Source organism: Alosa sapidissima, chromosome 14 (assembly GCF_018492685.1).
Source record: "Alosa sapidissima isolate fAloSap1 chromosome 14, fAloSap1.pri, whole genome shotgun sequence".
Classification (NCBI taxonomy): domain Eukaryota; kingdom Metazoa; phylum Chordata; class Actinopteri; order Clupeiformes; family Clupeidae; genus Alosa; species Alosa sapidissima.
The window spans coordinates 8,434,250-8,453,073 of NC_055970.1; the positions used below are offsets into that span (position 1 = coordinate 8,434,250).

The window sequence follows — 18,824 nt, forward strand, 5'->3', positions numbered from 1 at the left end:
ATGAGGCCAATCGTGTGGAAAGCAGTCATACCGCTACATATGGGTACTATATATTTTGTTGTTAAACAGAACACAAAGTTTCATGAATCAGATTCTTTAAAGTAGCCTCATGACTGCTTGCTTTGCTTACTACTGGCGTATTCATGAGATGCCTATATGTGCCTGTGAGTGTGTGCGAGTTAGGCCTATCTATCTATATGTGTGCTTGTGAGCCTATGTCAACGGCACTAGGATCTGGCAGTGACAGACTAACACGTGTCATAAATAACTCATTGACTTCTGTTTCCATGTGTAAATGAACTCTGTTTTGACATTAAAATTGTCTCAATGGCAACAGTGACAAACAAAACAAGGAAGAGGGAAAAGTTTAACCAAGGGGCAATGTCCCTGTTTTACTCTGCTATGTTTCGTCACCATCTCAGGAAGCTCCTCCGATGTCCACTTAATTTGTTTCTTGTTTTAATTTTGGAAATTTGCCTGCCTCTCGTAGGCGTTCATGACTACAACTGACAGCTGTTGACAGCCTTTGCTAATTTGGCAACCCAAATAGGAGGACACTCTAGCCCATTATTAATACGCTATTCTAGAATTAATCGTTCAAAACATAAACGGAAATTCCAAGAGATTCCGCCCCGTAAGTCCTTTTTTTTCATGGGTTTTACGGGTTAGAGTAATGTTGTCAAATAAGCCATTACTTCAATTCATCGTGTTTCCTTACTCTCTGGCAACATATGGTGATCATATTTGGAATGGTTACAATTTATTTTCCATTATTTCCTACATACTGGACCTTTAAGCCAGAGGGAAAAGTTTAACCAAGGGGCAATGTCCCTGTTTTACTCTGCTATGTTTTGCATTGTGTGTAATATTCTTTGTGTCCCTCTATATCAGTGTTCCTCAAAGTGTGGTCCGCAAGCTATCCCAATAGTGGTCCGCGAGCAGACGTGATAAAATATAATATAGATGAGTTGTTTGCAATATTGAACCAACTCGTATGTAAATCCAAATAGTTCTGCAACACTGTCTATGTAAGATGAAGCCTCTGACACATAAGCAAACTGCAAAGACAATAAGCAAGGTGGTTCAGTGAGTAGGCCTATTGTGTAGGCTAATATACTGTTGAAGTAGGCTTTTGGTAACACTTTATTTTAATGTGTCGCTGTTACAGTGTACCTACCTAATTAGGTACAGTGAACAACCTGTATAACAACATGTACTATCAGGTACTATCATTGTACTTGCATTATGTATTTGTGGGTACCTACATACTGTATAGTTGTTACATTGTAATACTGAGTGCTTTTACAAAACTTTGCCAATTTGCCTAAATTTTCATCAGAGGCAAAGAACTGAGACCTGCTGGATGGGGTAAATCTGGTCATGATAGATTTGATATACAAACCATTCTTAGCTCCAGTCAAGGCCTCATTGTCTTCAGTGTACATGTAACAGCTGTGCTGCTACAACCTTGTTACTCTTTGATACAGTGGAATAAACCTATTAAGTGTACCAGTTAATTACTACTACCCCATCCAGCAGGTCTCAGGTCAGCTCTTTGCCTCTGATGAAAATTTAGGCAAATTGGCAGTTTTGTAAAAGCACTCAGTATTACAATGTAACAACTATATGTAGGTACCCACAAATACATAATGCAAGTACAATGATAGATAGATAGATAGATAGATAGATAGATACTTTATTGATCCCCAGGGGAAATTCAAGGTCTCAGCAGCATACATACAACACAAACACATTCTTTAACAGCAGAAAGAGTAATTAAAGTATATAGTATAAAAACACAACTAAGCAATAAGGACAGTAGAAGATAAATAATATGCTAAATATACTAAAATACAAATTATACTAACTAACACTTAATACAATATATAAAAATATACTAAAATACAAATTACAAAAATACACATTGTACTAACTAACACTTAATTAAAATCAATTCTAAAAACAGTATCCACATAGTGGTGATTAATCAATCAGAGGCGCTTTCAATGACTGAGGCAGCGACTGAGCCTGTGATTCTCTGTGCATAGTAAGGTATGGTAAGGTGCTCTAAGGTGTCATGGTGGTAGTGCAATAGTGATAGTGGTCATGGTGATAGTGCAAATGAGTAAGTCCAACAGTGCAACAATGCAGAAGTAAAGTAAAGTAAAGTCTATATATCTATATATTTAACTATTTAAGAAAATGTATAAGTGTGGCCACAGTTCGGCTGATAGTACTTCTCTTGTTAGTACATGTTGTTACACAGGTTGTACCACTATACCTAATTAGGTAGGTACACTGTAACAGCGACACATTAAAATAAAGTGTTACCTTTCGGGATTACAGACCACATTGGGATTAGTATCTAGTTAAGACTTATATTCATCCACTCATAACTTCTGTAGCATAAATGGTGACATTGCTGTAAATAGACAAAAACTAGACCTCGTGTCCTGGAGCACCTTATCAAATAGGGCAATGCCTTACACAGTCTGGACTGCCTGAATACTGAGACACAGAGGAAACATTTTCGAACCAGGCATAGCCTATACGTTCAAATAGTGCATTGTGAAACCAAGGACCTTCACCTTTATTATGATAGGCTATTCGTCTGCCTTTCTTTTTCTTTTTTTTAATTCATGAAGCTCCTACTCGCGCCCTCTAGATGCAAGTTTGTAGACTAGCCTACTTGGAAGAAGGCAGCAGTGGGTCCCACTAACATGGTGCCTTGGGAACTCTTAGCATTTATTAATCACCAGGATGCACACTCCAGTGCAGTCCAATGAGTTCCGTGGTAGGCCTATCGTTTTGTGGCAAACAGGTTGTCTGGGTGTGTTTTTCACAGACTGTCACTGAATGGAGAAATACAGTATACTGTTCTGAGCATAAGGTGACGTTTGTGTTGTGTTAAATGCTAGCTAGGATAATCGCATCCTCTTCTTCCGAGGGCTTTGTCAAGTAGCTTAACTAGCAGCGGTGGCATTGATCATGGTGGGCTTTTGCTGTTAGTTACGGTCGAGCGTTAGCTTTGTTAGATTCTCTGCCGTAACGTTAATCGCTAACGTTACTGGTTACATCTTATGATAGTTGTTAGGTAACGTTAATGTAACACCGACGCTAGCTAGCCAGCAATTATTTACAGTCTCTTGTCTTCATAGCAGATAATTAGCTTAACGTTAGCTAACCAACTATTCTGAATATGTAAACGTTTTGTCATGCACTATCGAGACTACATTAAAGTCGAAATAAACGCGTTGGCCGGTTGCTAGGTGTAAACCATTTATTCTCCAGTGATGCTTGGTTAATTTGCATGCTCGTAAAGGCAGCAGTAGCTGGTTGTAGGTTGAATGGCATGGCTATAAAAGTCTTCGGAGGGTATGGATAGCTTACTTCTCGGCAGCTCAGTTAATACTCTCCTTGTGCGGAGACGTGCAAATCCTTGGCCAGCATTTTAGCTAGTATGATGGAGTTCTAATGCGAGAATGGAGTAGGAGCTAGCTCAGTGAGAAATGTTAAGACTTCTTGACAGAGAGCCACCTTGTTGGCCTAACGATAAGGTAACGGTAACGACAACGCCGTCCGACTCAGAATTCCTGGTTGTGACAGAACAGTTTGCCATCATGACTTGATTAGCTAGCTCATTCTCATCAGTGCCTTGGACATGGCTATTCTTCAGACACGCTCCTAACCCTTCCCTAAAGGTAAGCGCAATTTGCTTCATTCAAAGGGTTAAGGTACAATGTTCAGAAAAAAACATTAACTTGCCTAATTCTGACATTTATACTGTATCTGTTGTAATGTGTAGCTAAACTAGCTGTGAGGCAGACGGAGTTTGCCTTTGATTTTTTTAATGGTCAGGCAGCGCAGCAATGAGTCATGAAATGCAGCCATTCATTTTCATTTTTTCACCCAATTTCTACTCACACGGTTGTTCCTAGCGAGATAACCGGTTGACAGTAAACAAACATCAGTTAAGTCATTTTGTGTAATTAACTGCCTTTTGCACATCTTTAACACCAAATAGTGTCCATCTTCATGGACGTCTGCAGCAGGAATCCAAATCGGACAGCCCCAGTGACTGAAGGAGAGCCCAGGCGAGCAGACATACCACTTTGCTCCCGTACAAACGGGTGGAGCTGGCCGCCCCACCCTTTCCAGCTCCTGGCCTGGCTCCTTTACCTGTACTTCGCAGTGACAGGTTTTGGGGTGTTTGTCCCTCTGCTACCCCCTCATTGGATTCCAGCGGGCTACATTGTATCCTTTACAAACGTTTGTAATGAGGTCCAAATACATTGTTTCTTCTCCTCTCTCAATAGTTACAGATGACCTGTTGAATGCCTCTTTTTTGCTTAGCTCTTTTTTCAGCTAAGCTGACATTACTTGAGAGTTAAACTGAGTGAAAACTGCAGTTTCTTTCCCTTAATACAGAACACAGTGCACTGGGATTACATTTGTCTGTCATTTGTTTGTCCACCTTACTGCGGTTTCCATTGACCCTGCTGACTACAATGTCCGGGCTAAGAGCTACAAGGGCCCAGTGCCGGTGTTCGATAGGACGAAGCATGCTCATGTCATTGAGAACTGTCACTGCTACCTCTGTGAGGTGGATGTGTAAGGATCAGGCCTCTCTCTCTCCTACCTTTCTTTTCTGGAGGAATAGTCAAAGCTTAAACATAGCTTTAAAAACCTGGTATTTGGTATTGTCAACCATATAGACAGGCACTTGCAGGAGCATAACCACTGCATATAATTACACACTTTTTATGACGAGTAGATCATGTAGAAATGTCAGGCATCTTGTGTGATCTGAATTGTTCAGTTGTATTTAGTTAATGTACACCTCTTAGAAATGTACACATTTCTAATGAATTCTTGTTGCTCTGCGTCTCCAGGGGGCCAAAATCAAAACACTGCAGTGCCTGTAACAAATGTGTGGCAAGCTTTGATCACCACTGCAGGTGGCTGAACAACTGTGTTGGTAGTCGGAATTACTGGTGAGTCTACATGAGAAATTCTCTATCAAATTCACATCATTTGACAACTTTTCAGCCAACTAGTTCAGTCACCTTCCTATGAAATATACACAAATGTGCACTTACAACAAAAGCACTTACACTGATGTTATGCTTACATGGCAGGCAGACCAATTGTTAAACTATTACCATTTTTGAAAGTTCAAACAAATACCTTTTCATTTTATCAATCTGTCAAGCCATTAACGGCAGTGGTTAGCAATACCTGGAAGAGAGTATACGTTATCCCCAAAAATACTTTCTCTAAGAATATTGCAGTCTTACTTTTAAATCACAATACTAGCCATAACTAGGTCAGGAACACATTTTTTTCCCCATAATGCCTCACACACACTGAGTCATCACCCACCTGATTAGGCCTAGTGAAGAGAACTCCACAAAGACTTGAATTATTTTTAAACTATGTCATGGCCTTAAATAAAATGCAGTCTCCAACAGAAGTGCTTATTTAATCATTCTCGAGGGAGATGGTATCTCAGATGCTGTCTTTTTTTGCTTTTTGTTCTTTTGTTTTGTTTTCTCTCAAAGAAGTGGATATAGCAGTGGGTCTTCTGCCTTATTATCGTGCAAAATGTGTCTGGTGGAATTCTTTCGCCTTCACTCAAATGGTCAGTGAATCAGAGAGTTGATCACTTACTGTGGCCAGGAAAGTTGGGAACAGGCCATGCAGTCTGGTGGTTATGCCAGGGTCTTTCAGCTCGATCACAAGACTGTCTCCCTGTTGCACTGAGCTCAGGCAGGGCTTTGGGCCGGGCCTCGTGCTGCACGAGTAGCCAGGCGGATGTTAGGCTGCAGGGCATACAGAAGAGAGGAAACAGAGGAGAACATGTTATTGATGTTGTTGATTAAACACTTTCATGCACGGATGCATCACTGTTCCCTCAAGGCAGTGTCGTCCCTAAAGACTAAAGAGTCTCAGGACTAAGTGTGATTTGTTTGAGCTGTCAAAACATGCATCTGGGGCTGGTTGTCTCGTGCACTTTCTAGTTCATGCCCTCATTGAGTCATTTCAATATGCTGCACTCTACAATAACATGATTTTCTAAAACACTTATTTTTCTCTTTTTATTACAGGCTATTTCTGAACAGTGTAATCTCCGCTCTCGTTGGTATAATTCTGGTGGTGATCATCGCCAGTTATGTGTTCATCGAGTTCTTTTTGGATCCCTCAAAACTGCGTTCAGACAAACACTTCCAAGGTTGGTGTCTTTTTGGATTTTGTAAAGCAACTCCATTTGTTTCATCATGCTCTTGCAGTAGGCCATGCCACATGTGTGGTGCTGGCTTGCAAGACCGCATTTCATTTCAGGTTCCTGGGTCTTAACCAGCCTTCGTTTCGGTCAAAGTAATGCATATACGCCATTTGTCAGGAATTGTACCTTTGCCAAGAGGCTGTACAAGTATACAAACGCAATAGTGAAGCATAGCAGTAACTAGGACAAACACATTGTTTTCCTATAAAACTTCACATGTTCCAGGTTATTTCTTCATCTGCTGTGTCTCAAATGGGAAATGGACATGTGATCTACCGAATTAATCAAGGCATTTACTTATTTTACTTAAGGTTTTTTTGTGTATTTGTGTCCTATTAGTTAAGTAGTTTAAGACCAAAACTTAAGACTCTGATCACTGCTAACATAGAGGTGTATAGTGTCGACATTGATGTGTTTTGTTGGCAGCCATATTTGTAACTTTTACCTACACACAATGAGGTTCTGGTTCAAGGCTGACGTCCACCCCCCAGCTCAGTGCCCCCATGACTGCCTGCATCCCATGCTGACCCTGTCCCTCCCTGTGTCTCTGTCCCTCTGACTCCCCAGTGAAGAATGAGTCGGTGGTGTGGTTTGTGTTCTTGCCTGTGGCCCCTGTGACCACCGCTGGCCCGGCCATCCCTGCCCTGGCCGGCATCACCGTCGCCTTAGGCCTGCTCTCGGCCCTGCTGCTGGGACACCTGCTTTGCTTCCACATCTACCTCAGTGAGTCTTCCTTTCCCTCTCCTGCACCTGTCTCCCCGTGATCACACCAGTGTTGTAACAAGTGCTAATAATAATTGTGAAATGGACGCTAATTGCTTGTCTCTGCTGTAGAGCTACAACATTTTTTTTTTACAGATGGGAATACCATAGGGGGCATGTTGTCTTACAGAGTTATGTTAACTTTAGTGTATCTTCAATTCTAGCTAGCTTATATAATTTAAGTCCACCTCTTTTTCTTTTATTTTAGTGGCAACATTAAAGCTAATTTGTTTAGCTCATTTTACTGTTAGATTTTTAGACTGTGATAACATTGGTGTGCCTGAAGAAGTTCGATAAAACACTGAAATAGCAGTTCAGTCTGGGGGCTGATTCAAAATCGAAAAATCGAAACATGCAGTACTAAAAGTATAATCATAGTTGTTGGCTTACAGATACCAAGTTTCATTAGCTTTGTATGTGTGTTTGTGTAACATTTTCTGTCTCATTGGTGACTTAGTGAGGACAGGAAATCCAAGAGGCGTAGTCAGGAGAGCTCTGTGTTTCTGTCCAGCTATGTTCCTTGTCTTGTTGCTATGGCCACAAGAGGACTGAAACAGGAATGCCTCATTTCCCCAAGCCATATTCTCCCAAATGTCAGCTTTCAATAAATACAGGCAGCTCTTTCTCTTAGTAGACATTTTTTTTCTATCTACTTGACGGACAATGGAATAATTATCTATTACCACAGTTTTTGAAGTGTTTCAGCTAGTTCACAGGTCTTTCATTTGAACTCTGTTAAATCTTTTTTTTTTAGTCAGGTTTAAAAAACAAAACAAAAAAAAAAACAGAATATAGTCAGTGGTGCTTGTATTTGTATACCATACATGCTAATTATTCTGAGCATGCTGATTGAGTGTCTGTCTAAAACAGATTCTGTTTCCAGTCAGGACGTCAGGTCATTATTCTTTTCGGGCCCTTGTTAGAGCCAACATGTGAATTTATTCCTGTGTGATACAGTATATGTGCCCAATGATTAGCCATGTGATTGAGACTGGGGACTGTTTGTTTCATGTCTCGATGTTGCACTCACATATTGTGTGTTGCCATGAGAACAGAGAGGCCTGTTGGCAATGTAATTGGAGGCGGCAATTACATTTAAAGCCACTAGGGGTCAGAAGAACTACTGGTCTGGAAATGACATCTACATATGCCAATTTGCTCTTGTATTTTTGACTGTTCTCTCTGTGTTGCAGCAACTTGTTAATCCATTCACAATGCTGCAATTGGTAGCTGTCAAAACCAGAGGCACTCCTACTGATGCCAGGTGTATCTGAGAAGTCCAGCTTGCTTACTGTTTTCCATCCTGTTTTCATCCTCAGTGTGGAATAGACTCAGCACATATGAATACATTGTGCGTCAGCGGCATCGTCAGGAGGCAAGAGACTCAAACAAAGGCTGCTCTGTTAATGACCCTGGGCCTCCACAGATGAGTCTAATGAAGGTAATGAATTCTACATATTACTTACATCTACATGTTACAAAATGTACATGTACTGTAACATGGTAATGTCATTAATTAATTCCGCATCCATTGATGTACAAGTGATGTTTTGAAGTGGTTAATGCTCTCAGTCAAGTTTGTCATTATAATTTCCATCCACCAATGCTTAGTGCATCACCAGGTTTGAAAATAAGAAAAGAGTTAACCGTGGAGACTAGGTCGCTAATTTGGTCCATGACTAAGGCCACACGGAGGTGCTGCACACAGACACGCCAAGTGCCATGGTGACCCACCATGGTGAAGAGGCAAAGCAGTAACGAGCACACACACCAAAGCAATTGCTGCTCCTCCCAGAATAATTAGCACAACCCTCTCCCCCCTGCAGTCTCCCCACGGAACTCCAAGGGAACACGGGAGGGGTGGGGGCGTTTGCGTGTGGGAGAGGAGCAAGCATGGGAAAGTCTGTCAGTGGGGAACATGAGGTCACTTCCATTCTAAGATGGGAGTCCATTCCAAAGACGATGGCTCCATGCTGCCACATTCCAAGTGTTCTGACATTGAGCGATAATAGCATGTGTGGACATCCTGTCAGGGAGTAATAGAACTAGAACCATGTCCTTCAAGAAGGTCTTTTACCTTTTTTTTTTTTTTTAATAGAATGTGTTACAGGGTTACACAAATACAATACTCACTGTATTACATAGCCTATTCGTAAAGGAAAAGAGAAAGGTGTTCAATATTCATTTGATAATTAGTCCCATCCTGTGGAGTTAAGCACAGTTTTGTATACTTGAAGGTCGTAAAAGGTTGTGGGTATTTCACTAAAGATTTTTGAATAGTCATGGAACTAATGATGTACACCAAGTGGATGGACTAGGCCAAATTTCAAACATTATCTTAGAAAACTTGATTTTTTTTAAAATTCAGAGCTTAGACAAGATGGCTTATAGTCTCGTTGACACCAGACCCTTTCAAGACCCTCTCTCAAATAAAGATTGAGGAGAGGGACTGGAAAGGATTCATTGACGCGATTCAGTGACTTCCAGCAGGGGTGTAACTAGCAGTGAAATTAAACTTAAACTGGTGCATTAAACTCTTACCAAATTGTTTCAGAAGTGCAGCAATCTTGTAAGCGAAGATTTTAAATGCAGTTGTTTACTCAATTCCAAAGAAAATACACGTCCATGCCAGATTAGCAACTGTAATTGTGTGTCCGGGTTTCAAGAACTTTGGAAATGGGTGTGAATAGCCTCTTGGCCAAACGGACCTGCAGAGCAAATCCCAAATTTGCCAAAGGTTTGTATGGGTATTTCCAGGCTAGATGGTTTAAGGACTGCCCAGACACCAGTCTTGGCCAAATGGGCAAATAGATTTTTTTGAAATACCATAAGGCAGTGAAGTCTTTCAGCAAGTCACAGCAGTTATATGATGGGGCAGATGTGTCTTTGCACTGCCAGACTTTGACAAGTCTCTGAGAAAAACTGAGGACACAGTTTTGTGTATCTTCATGTCTGTGCGCGCGTGTGTGTATGTGTGTGTGTGTGTGTGTGTGTGTGTGTGTGTGTGAAGCTCAGCATTCTCCCCTCCTCCTGTCTGTGTTTGTTAGGACTAGCAATGAAGTGCTGGCGGTTTGTGTGTGCATGACCTCACAGCGCCTCAGAGCTGGTTGTTGCTCTTGCAGGCCTGTCTACTTAATGGGGCAGGGTTGCCTCCTGTCACCCTCCCTGGACTCCACCCAAACTCAACGCAAAGGGTGCCTCTCTAACACCTTCCTCTCGTTCTTACACTTACACGCATAACTTCAAAGAAGTACAATACAGGCTTAACAAAGCAATGCCATAGAATCCCGACACACATACACACACTCGCCCGCCGACACACACATACACACACTCACCCGCCGCCTCCTTGGCCTCTGGTCACGGGCTGCTTTCCTGCTCTCTGCAGAATGCGAGGGTAGCCATGGTAACGCTGTGTTGGGCTTGGCAGGGGCCACTTGTGACAGAAGGCCATTCCAGCTGGTGGACCCACCTGTGTTTTGGGAAGGGGTCTACAAAGGCAGTCAGACGGCGTGCTTCTCACAACTGGCCACCACACACACACACACACACACGCACACACACACACGCACACACACGCATCTCTGGTCCCACAGGAGCCCTGCAGAAACCCCTGCATTAACACAAACCACACTCACGGCCATATTAGCTGCCAGGCTTAGCACATACAGTTCAGTGTCTGGAACAACTCCACCGCTGACGGAATCAATATAAATGGCAAAAGACATTAAAATCAGCCTGGAAAGTGTCACAGACCTTGTTATTAATACCATTATGAATTCTGCTGAGCATTAGTCTGTGCAGGGTGCTGTTATATAAAGATGTTTTTACGTTGGTGTAAGAGCTTTTCCAAATGATTTGTACACCATAATGTGCAGAGTCAGGTACACATTTCATTTTGATATTCGGCTCTTTAATGGATGCTGAAATGGGCAGATAGTTATTTATTACGCTCATGGCTGTGGGTGTTCCTTCCGTGCAGAGGGGTCATCAGTTGTAAATGGAACATAACGCAAGTCTAATGGGCTTTCATAATCATGTAGTTTCACATTAGGGCCATTTTTCAGTTGCAATGCTTCAACCCCCCCCCCCAACCCCCCTCCGGGGGAAATCACATCTGTAAGAAACATTGGATTTGATTTAACTAGCACTAAATGTCCCCCATTTTCACGGTCTCTGCTGTGCTTATACAATATTTCTACTAATTTATAGTGTGCTTTTACCTGCAGAACAATAGAGTAGCGGGGATACTGTACGTCACTTCTGTTGATGTTCAAACAAAACAGAGAGCTAGCTCGCTACTCCCTCCCGTGCAATTAAAACTCTCCTAAACACGCATCTCGTCGGTTATTGGTTGAAACACTTTATTTTGCCTTTGAGTGGGTTGCCAACCCTCGTCGGTAGCAATTATTTTTGTGTACAGATCTCGGAGCCTAGGCTGCCTACAGAGACACGTTTTTTTGACGGCCTTCTTATGGGGCAGGCAGCTAGGGGATCGTTAGGAAAGATTAGATGAATGTGATCATTTATGTTTGGGCCTTTTTTGGGCCTAAAATTGCTGATACACCCTCTAAGCAAGCATGAGGCTTTTACAAAGAATGATACAACATTGTTTTAACTATTGAGCATCCACTCCATCAAAAATAACAATTCCCATAATGGACCCTTTTCACAGCAGCCATTTATGACATGAAATATGTGGCAGGCCCAGCTGTTACTAATAATATTAATTAAGGTTCTGATTCTGCTACACATAAATTGAACAGACTTCACTAAAGCATTAGCATTAGTAACACCTGTGCTTGCCCTGGTATTTCATGCCAAAATGGCTGCTGTGAGAAAGGTCTATTGTCTTTCTAGAGTTGAGTTGGTAAGAAACAATGACATATCGACTATTATCTTTGTTGTTATTTCCTGTTGGTCCGACAGGATGTGAGTTACTCTGGGACGCTTGGCTACACAAACCCAGAGATGGATGTGGAGGACCCCACCACCATGTCATCTCGAGAGGGAGCCGCAGAGTAAGAACCTTCACACCAGCACCACATCAGTCAGACTGACCACAATACAAAACAACACAGAGGAGAAATGGCCAGAAACTTACAGTCATATTAACATTAAGAACAAACGTATGACACAGGGTCAGACTAAAGGACAAGACAAAACTGTGGTGGTTTGATTGATGAGTACCACCAGTGTTTCCTTCATTTGATTAAGCTATGACCTGTACCCATTTTTAATGAAGAGACAATGGGAAAGACATCAAGGGTCAAGTGGAAGTTGTGATGTATTACCTAAAAACATACGCTGCTTTGTCTTTTTGATGTTCAATCTGTTGCCTTAACTTGCTTCTGAAACTATAACAAGAAGTCAGCTTAACCAAATCCACCCATACCTCTTTAAATGGACACTTAATGACTTGAAGACTAGGTCCATTTGCATTAGCTTTTAAAAAAGTAACACATACATATATTTATTTTACTTCAATTGGCCAATTATGGTATTAGGGTCTATGTGATGGGTCATATGAAACACCCCCAAGCACTGGCAGTGAGTGAAGGAGAAAATGAAAGGCTTTTTATTTGGCCATTAAAAGCGCAGCTCTGAAACACCAGCCATACTCTATGGAAAGTAACTGTGAGCATCGTTGGGGCTGTGCAATGCCACTGCCAGCCAGTGTGTTTTGTCAGAGTTTTAAGTTCTTCTGTTATGAGTATTTTGTTTGTTTGTTTTGTTTTCCTTCCTTTTTGGGGAGGAAACCCCCTGAAATTTATGGCTTGCGGATTCTTATTTACAATCGGGCCTTTACAGGAGACGTTTACTAGGCAAGCATCACTCTTAAGACGATGTATATTTAGCAATCCGTGGTTGAAGGGGGGGCTCTACACCTCAAAAGTGTACCAGATTAATTTAAGCTTGTAATTTGGAGTTTATCTTCAGTTCAGAGGCTGTTCACATCCTGCTTGCACATGTTCTAAAGGGCATGGAGTAAATCGAAATCAGCGTTAACTGTAATTTCATAACACCAGTGACAAAATAGGCTTGTTCACTGTTGTCATGGTGACTGTTTTCTTTGCAAAAACAAAATGTGCAAGGCGGAATTCTTTTCCCATGACTTTAATGCCATTGAGAAAAGGAAGGAAAACCCTGTTGTCGAGTTTGACCTCTTGAGTGAAAGTTTCTCTGAAAGGTCATATGCACACAATATGCAGTTTAGTTATGTTTGTTAATAAGTATGTGCAGATGTTAGACTTTGGTCTACCTGGTGAATGCATTCATGACACATGGAGTTTCAAGGGGACACAATGTGCACAATGATGACACTCGTAATCGTTATGTGCACCTTTCTGTGTAATCAGACACTCATTGCATAAAATCAGACAAGTCATTACTCTTACAATCTAGGCCCAGGTCCAACTGAGCTCCATGCGACAACAACAGCCAGACACTGGGGTTGGCCCCACACACACATTGCTAACGAGAAACTGCAGTTGTAGATCATTAGTGATGTGCTCCTACATCATGAGGTGGGCATTAACCGATGTGAGAGCATGTCTAGAAAACTAGTCTACAACTCTGCATGAAGGGGAAGGCTAGTAATTTCTATACAAAATAAATCTATATTTGTTGCTTGTGTGGGGTGTGGTAAATCGTCAACATTTCTGTAACATAATTAGACGAAATAAGGTTAATTCACCTCCCATTTCCAAGGGGCATCACCAGCGGACCAATCAAAATGCCTCTGGATGCAATTGGATAGACCTAAAACCAATCAGAGCAATTAAGGAGATGACATACGCAGAGCAACGGAAAAACATCTCAACAAACGAGCATTTCTCAAAAACTGTTTTTATCTCATTAACCGCCTTAATAGTTGTGGTGCCCATACCAGGTTTTAGGAACATTGGAAATGGAAGTGAATGGCCTCTTTGCCAGACGGACCTGCAGAGCAAAGTCAAATTTCCCAAAGGTTCGCCTGGGTTTTCCCAGGCTATAACATAATGCTTGATGAAGTGCATACATGAGGCACCCACCGATACTACCAGTCAGCTGCTACCTGTTTAATGTTGGCCTTTGCATACATAGCCACAGGGTTATTATTTGTTGGCCAGACATAGCGACAGGGTTAGTATTTACTGTGAGCTGCACAAAGAGCTGTGACAAGTTTAGGAAATGCTGGTGAGGATTTATTTATTTGTTTTGAATAGCATTTGGGGTCTCTTCCAAACTCTCTTCCTACTCCACCTTCTGTTGCATGGAATGTGAATCACACAAACATAACATGTTTACCAGGGGAGAGTGGCCACAACACTGTGGCATACATTCTGGCTTTAGTGTACAGTATATATGAAACTGTTGGGAATGGGTTTGGAGCAATCTTCTCAACAACAGTTCAAATGCGATTGGGAAAAATCACAGGGGCATCTGTTTGATTCCCACCCCCAACATGAACAAATACACGCTAAGGAAATTTTAAACGTGTGACGAAATGCAGACAGAAATGAAGTCATTCTAAGGGTTTATTTGAAGTCTAACATTAAAGCTCAGAACCTCATGGCAAATCCTCTAATTGACCTGCCTTTCCCCACCCTTCTTCTCACAGGTTCTATGGCAACGGACGGGTGAGAAGTTCACCCAGTCGGATGGTGGATATTGAATCCCTCCCCACTGACGCTATAGAGCACAAACAGCCCCCACGCCCTCTTAAACAGGTGGGAACGCACAATTAATTACCGTATGTCTGCCATAACCTGTCAGCCTCAGAGCAACCTGCTTCTCTGTGTACTTCAAAGTGCAAGATAAAGGCCACCCCAGCCAATGTGAGAGCAATTTGAATCTCCCCTAAAAGCCGAAACTGCCTGTGATCTGACATTTATCTTACTTTGGCTTAAAACTGTTAAACAGTTAAGGTAAAGTCCCCTGTAGTTTTTTTTAGTCTCGACTGTCAAAGCTTTGAAGCATTGAGATTGCACTGAATAGGCCTGATTGCACTGATTGAATGCATCCTCTGGTTTTACTTAAACTTAAGCCCTAATTACCCTCTGGTTAACTGGTATGTACTGTTTCTCTGAGGCCTCTGCACTTAAACCTGAATGCTATGCCTCATTAGAAGTCGCTTTGGATACGAATTAATGAACAAATGTTAATGTGATGAATAAGGACATTCCCTCTGATTCCTTCTACTGTATCACTGTGTGCCACGCAGAAGAAAAAGAAGAAGGTGCGTAAAATCCCTGCCGAGGTGATCAACGACCGGGCCTCCGAGAACGGCAGTAGCTCCACCCGAGCCCTGCCACACAGCTCAGCAGATATGGGTAAGACTGCACCCCCTCATCAGTGCCACGAACGTGCACCAGGATTGTGTATGATTTGTGTTCGTAAACATGGGTGGCTTTATCTATATATCACTGCTAATTAGACAGGTTATTCAGGTTCTTGGCAGAAAATGTGTTATTTGTATTCACTGCCACAAGAAAATGGATAAATATTTATTTATGTGCATGTATTACTTATGTAAGATAACAAAATATCCGTATTTATACTTTTATCTCAGAAAACTTGCAGTATAGACCAGTGGTTCTTAACTTCCCACTTCCCAGTTCATTAAGTCGCAACCCACATATTTTTTTTAGTGAACCAAGCCAACAGGTACGGTGAGCTACATGGTAAGACACATAAAGTGCCTGTAGGCCCACTTTTGGGTCCCGACACACCAGTTAAGAACCACTGGCATAGACCACACTTTGTCAGTATGTGCTCTGTGAAAGAGAACCTCTCGTCAAAGGCAAGCATGCAGCTTTGCCAACCAAGTATAGCTACAAAACATGTGCCCACTGTTACCGTTTAGATAACCTGTGTTATGAATGGCAGGCAATCAGTCTGGGTGCCAGCATGCTTTCAGTACTGTGTTGCCTTGTTACCTTGTCACTATGGCATTTCTTTGTCATACTTTAGTCCAGAGTGCAGTACGATAAGTGCCCAGAATGCAGCTGACGCCTTCTGATAAAGGCGTCCACTTGCCTGTGTTTTGATGTTGGGTTGACATTTATTTATGCTCTTATGGTAACAGCTTGTGCCCTTTAGCACTTTGCATAGCTTAACAACACTAGTGTGCAGTTATTCTATAGACCCTTTCAAGAGAGTTCCATTATCAGCATCATAGTTGGCCCCACAAGACTTCCGTTTTAACATTCCATATGTTATCTTAATGCAGAGGAAGTAGATTGGGGCCCAAATAGAACGTTCAAGCATTGTTTTTGTTTTTATTGTTGAAAGGGTCTATTGAAAGCCACCTGCTATGTCAGTTATTTTAGTGTCTGGCATCTGAAGAGAGATGTTCTGACTGTAGTTTAAGTTACTTTAGTGCTGAGTTATTATTATCTACTGTGATTTATAGTGGCATTGGACAAGTATGTGACTAGACAGGCTCCACCTTTATGGTACAGTGTGGAATGTTTTTTATTTGTGTTAACAAAGTACCTGTTTGCCTTCATAATCTACTCGAGGAATTGTGCACCTTCTCTGTTTCCTAGTGATGTGTTATGGTGGTTTCATGTGTCAGTTTGCGTGTGTGTGTGTGTGTGTATGTGTGTGTTTGTATACAGTGTAGTCATTTGTGCCCTGTCCTCTATGCTCCTCTCCCCTCCCCTCTCCTCCTCTGCTGCCCTCCTCTCTCCCTGTAGAGCCCTCTGTAGCTGCAGCCACAGTGGTAGCCTCCATGAGCCAGCGCCTCCCCTTCCCAGCGTTCCCCCTGCGTGCGTCGCTGCCCCCGCTGATCCCTGTGCAGGCAGCAGGCCCCCCCGCTGAGTATCATTCTGACTCCGCAGAGTCCCTGGAGGAAATCCCCGTGGCTCTGGCGCGACTCGGTAGCGCCGCCCTGGCTTCCACCTCAGGCACTGCAGCCGCTGCTGCTACCACCCCTGCGTCCTCCCAGCATGCCTTGCTGTTTCCCTCTACCTCCACCTCCACCACTCTGACCACGCCCTCCCCCCAGCCCCGGACCAAGCGGAAGGCTGCACCATCGTCCCGCAGGCTGGCGGAGCAGCGGTTTGAGATGGCCCCGCCGCAGCCGCCCATGGTGTTCGTGAGCCGGGGAAGCGGAGAGCCTATGGCCCGGCCACGACACGTCCCTAAGGGGGAGGAGACTGGGAGCAGCAGTGGGGGCATGGGGGGCAGACGCAAGCAGTCCAGCAAGAGGAGCCTGGATGAGCCCCGACCCCTGGGCTCCAGTGCAGGGACGTCTGTGGCCTAGCAGAGACGTCTGTGGCCTAGCAGAGACGTCTGTGGCCTAGCAGAGACTCGCTTCCTGGAGCGATCGAACGAGTGCTGGGGTTGAGGGAGGGGGGCGGAGGGAATATGGGACAGGACAACCCAGGTCCTGCTCTGGGAGCTTCTGGCAAACACAAGGGCAGCTACTCTTTGATAAGATGTAGACGGGACACGACCAACAGTCCCCTCAGCCGTAGCACTTAATCTAAACACCCAGACAGCACCTATGCAAGCACTGCAGAGCAGAAGGATGCAGTATCACTGAGTGTGAGTTGGGTGTTTTCAGCTGACCCTCTCCCTCAGTACGACATTTCATTCAGATTAACCACTACAACCATTACGTTATGACACAGATAGGTACTAATAGATAGTCATTCTATACATTTCACTATTCTGTAGCATTGCACAAGTACAGTTTTCCCCAGTGATTATATTACACTGTTTTTTGAAAATCTATTTATTCATATTTAATGTTGAATGCCAAAGGTTATACTGCACAATCTTTTTTTTTTGTCTGTTTATTTTTTTTATGATTTTTTTTTCTTCTGTACTTTACCACGCTACCTTAAATCATATTTTTTCAATCCATCTGCATTGGCAAGCTTTTGTGTGTGTCATTAGTGAAACCCATAAGGTTGAAATCGCCTGGCTACTGTATGTGTCAGCTTGCTGGACATTGAAGAGTTAAATAGGTTAGCTTCTCATCTGGGACCGGAGTCGGTTAACCCTTAAAGGAGTACCGTCACACCGATGTGACGGGAATGTTGGGAAATGAACACTAAAGAATATCTGGGTTCATTGAATTCAACATGGAATTTTAGAACCTTCAATTGTTGCGGAACTTAGAATGTTCAAAAACCTACACCTTTAAGGGTTGGGCACCCTGAGCGCTCACTGGAGTGTTGATTTTTATCATTCGTCTTTGGGGTGGAAGACTACAAATTGACCTAATCCATCCATTTCTATCTTGATGCCTCCACTTTTGAAACCTGTCACAATTGTTTTTTTACTCATCACAAAACTCAACAATAAAACCATAACTTGGTGTAGCATTGCACACTTGGTGTTTTGTTTTGTTTTGTTTTGTTTTGTTTTGTTTTGCCTTTTCCGTTTCGCCTCATTTTCAAGTGCTGGATTTGGGAGTCACGCCTGTCCCTTTTTCACAGGCAATCAATTCTTATGAATCAACATTCCATGAAACTCACACATTCACACCGGGGCCAAAGCAAGCAGAGCAGAGCTGTACTGTTCTGCACCCTCCCTCTCACTCCCCACGATGCGTTCGTTCGCCGTTGCTGCGCCGTCTCGATGGCAACAACGATCGCACGCAAAATACATCGGAGCCAGACAGAGAGCATTAGTGACTTCTCAACAAGTAAGGCCCACAAGTCATTCATGTGTTCTCACTTGCATTGATAAGACTCTGCAGACTTAAAGACCTGTTCTCAAAGGCTTAGCATGAAAAAGAGCTCTGGAGTCTAAGTACATGAGGAGAAGACACATGAGC

The 18,824-nt window shown here is 42.8% G+C and overlaps 1 protein-coding gene across 1 annotated transcript; it reads left to right on the top strand.

Moving 5' to 3' along the window:
* The first annotated feature begins 2,349 nt into the window (after positions 1–2,349).
* Positions 2,350–18,374, top strand: zdhhc1 (zinc finger DHHC-type containing 1). The gene is made up of 11 exons (XM_042062235.1): positions 2,350–3,701; positions 4,025–4,254; positions 4,436–4,611; positions 4,893–4,994; positions 6,108–6,232; positions 6,854–7,009; positions 8,368–8,489; positions 11,978–12,069; positions 14,652–14,760; positions 15,255–15,363; positions 16,732–18,374. Exons 2-11 carry the CDS (start codon positions 4,036–4,038, stop codon positions 17,298–17,300), a joined length of 1,779 nt encoding a protein of 592 aa, XP_041918169.1. The 5' UTR covers positions 2,350–3,701; positions 4,025–4,035; the 3' UTR covers positions 17,301–18,374.
* Positions 18,375–18,824: the final 450 nt, after the last annotated feature.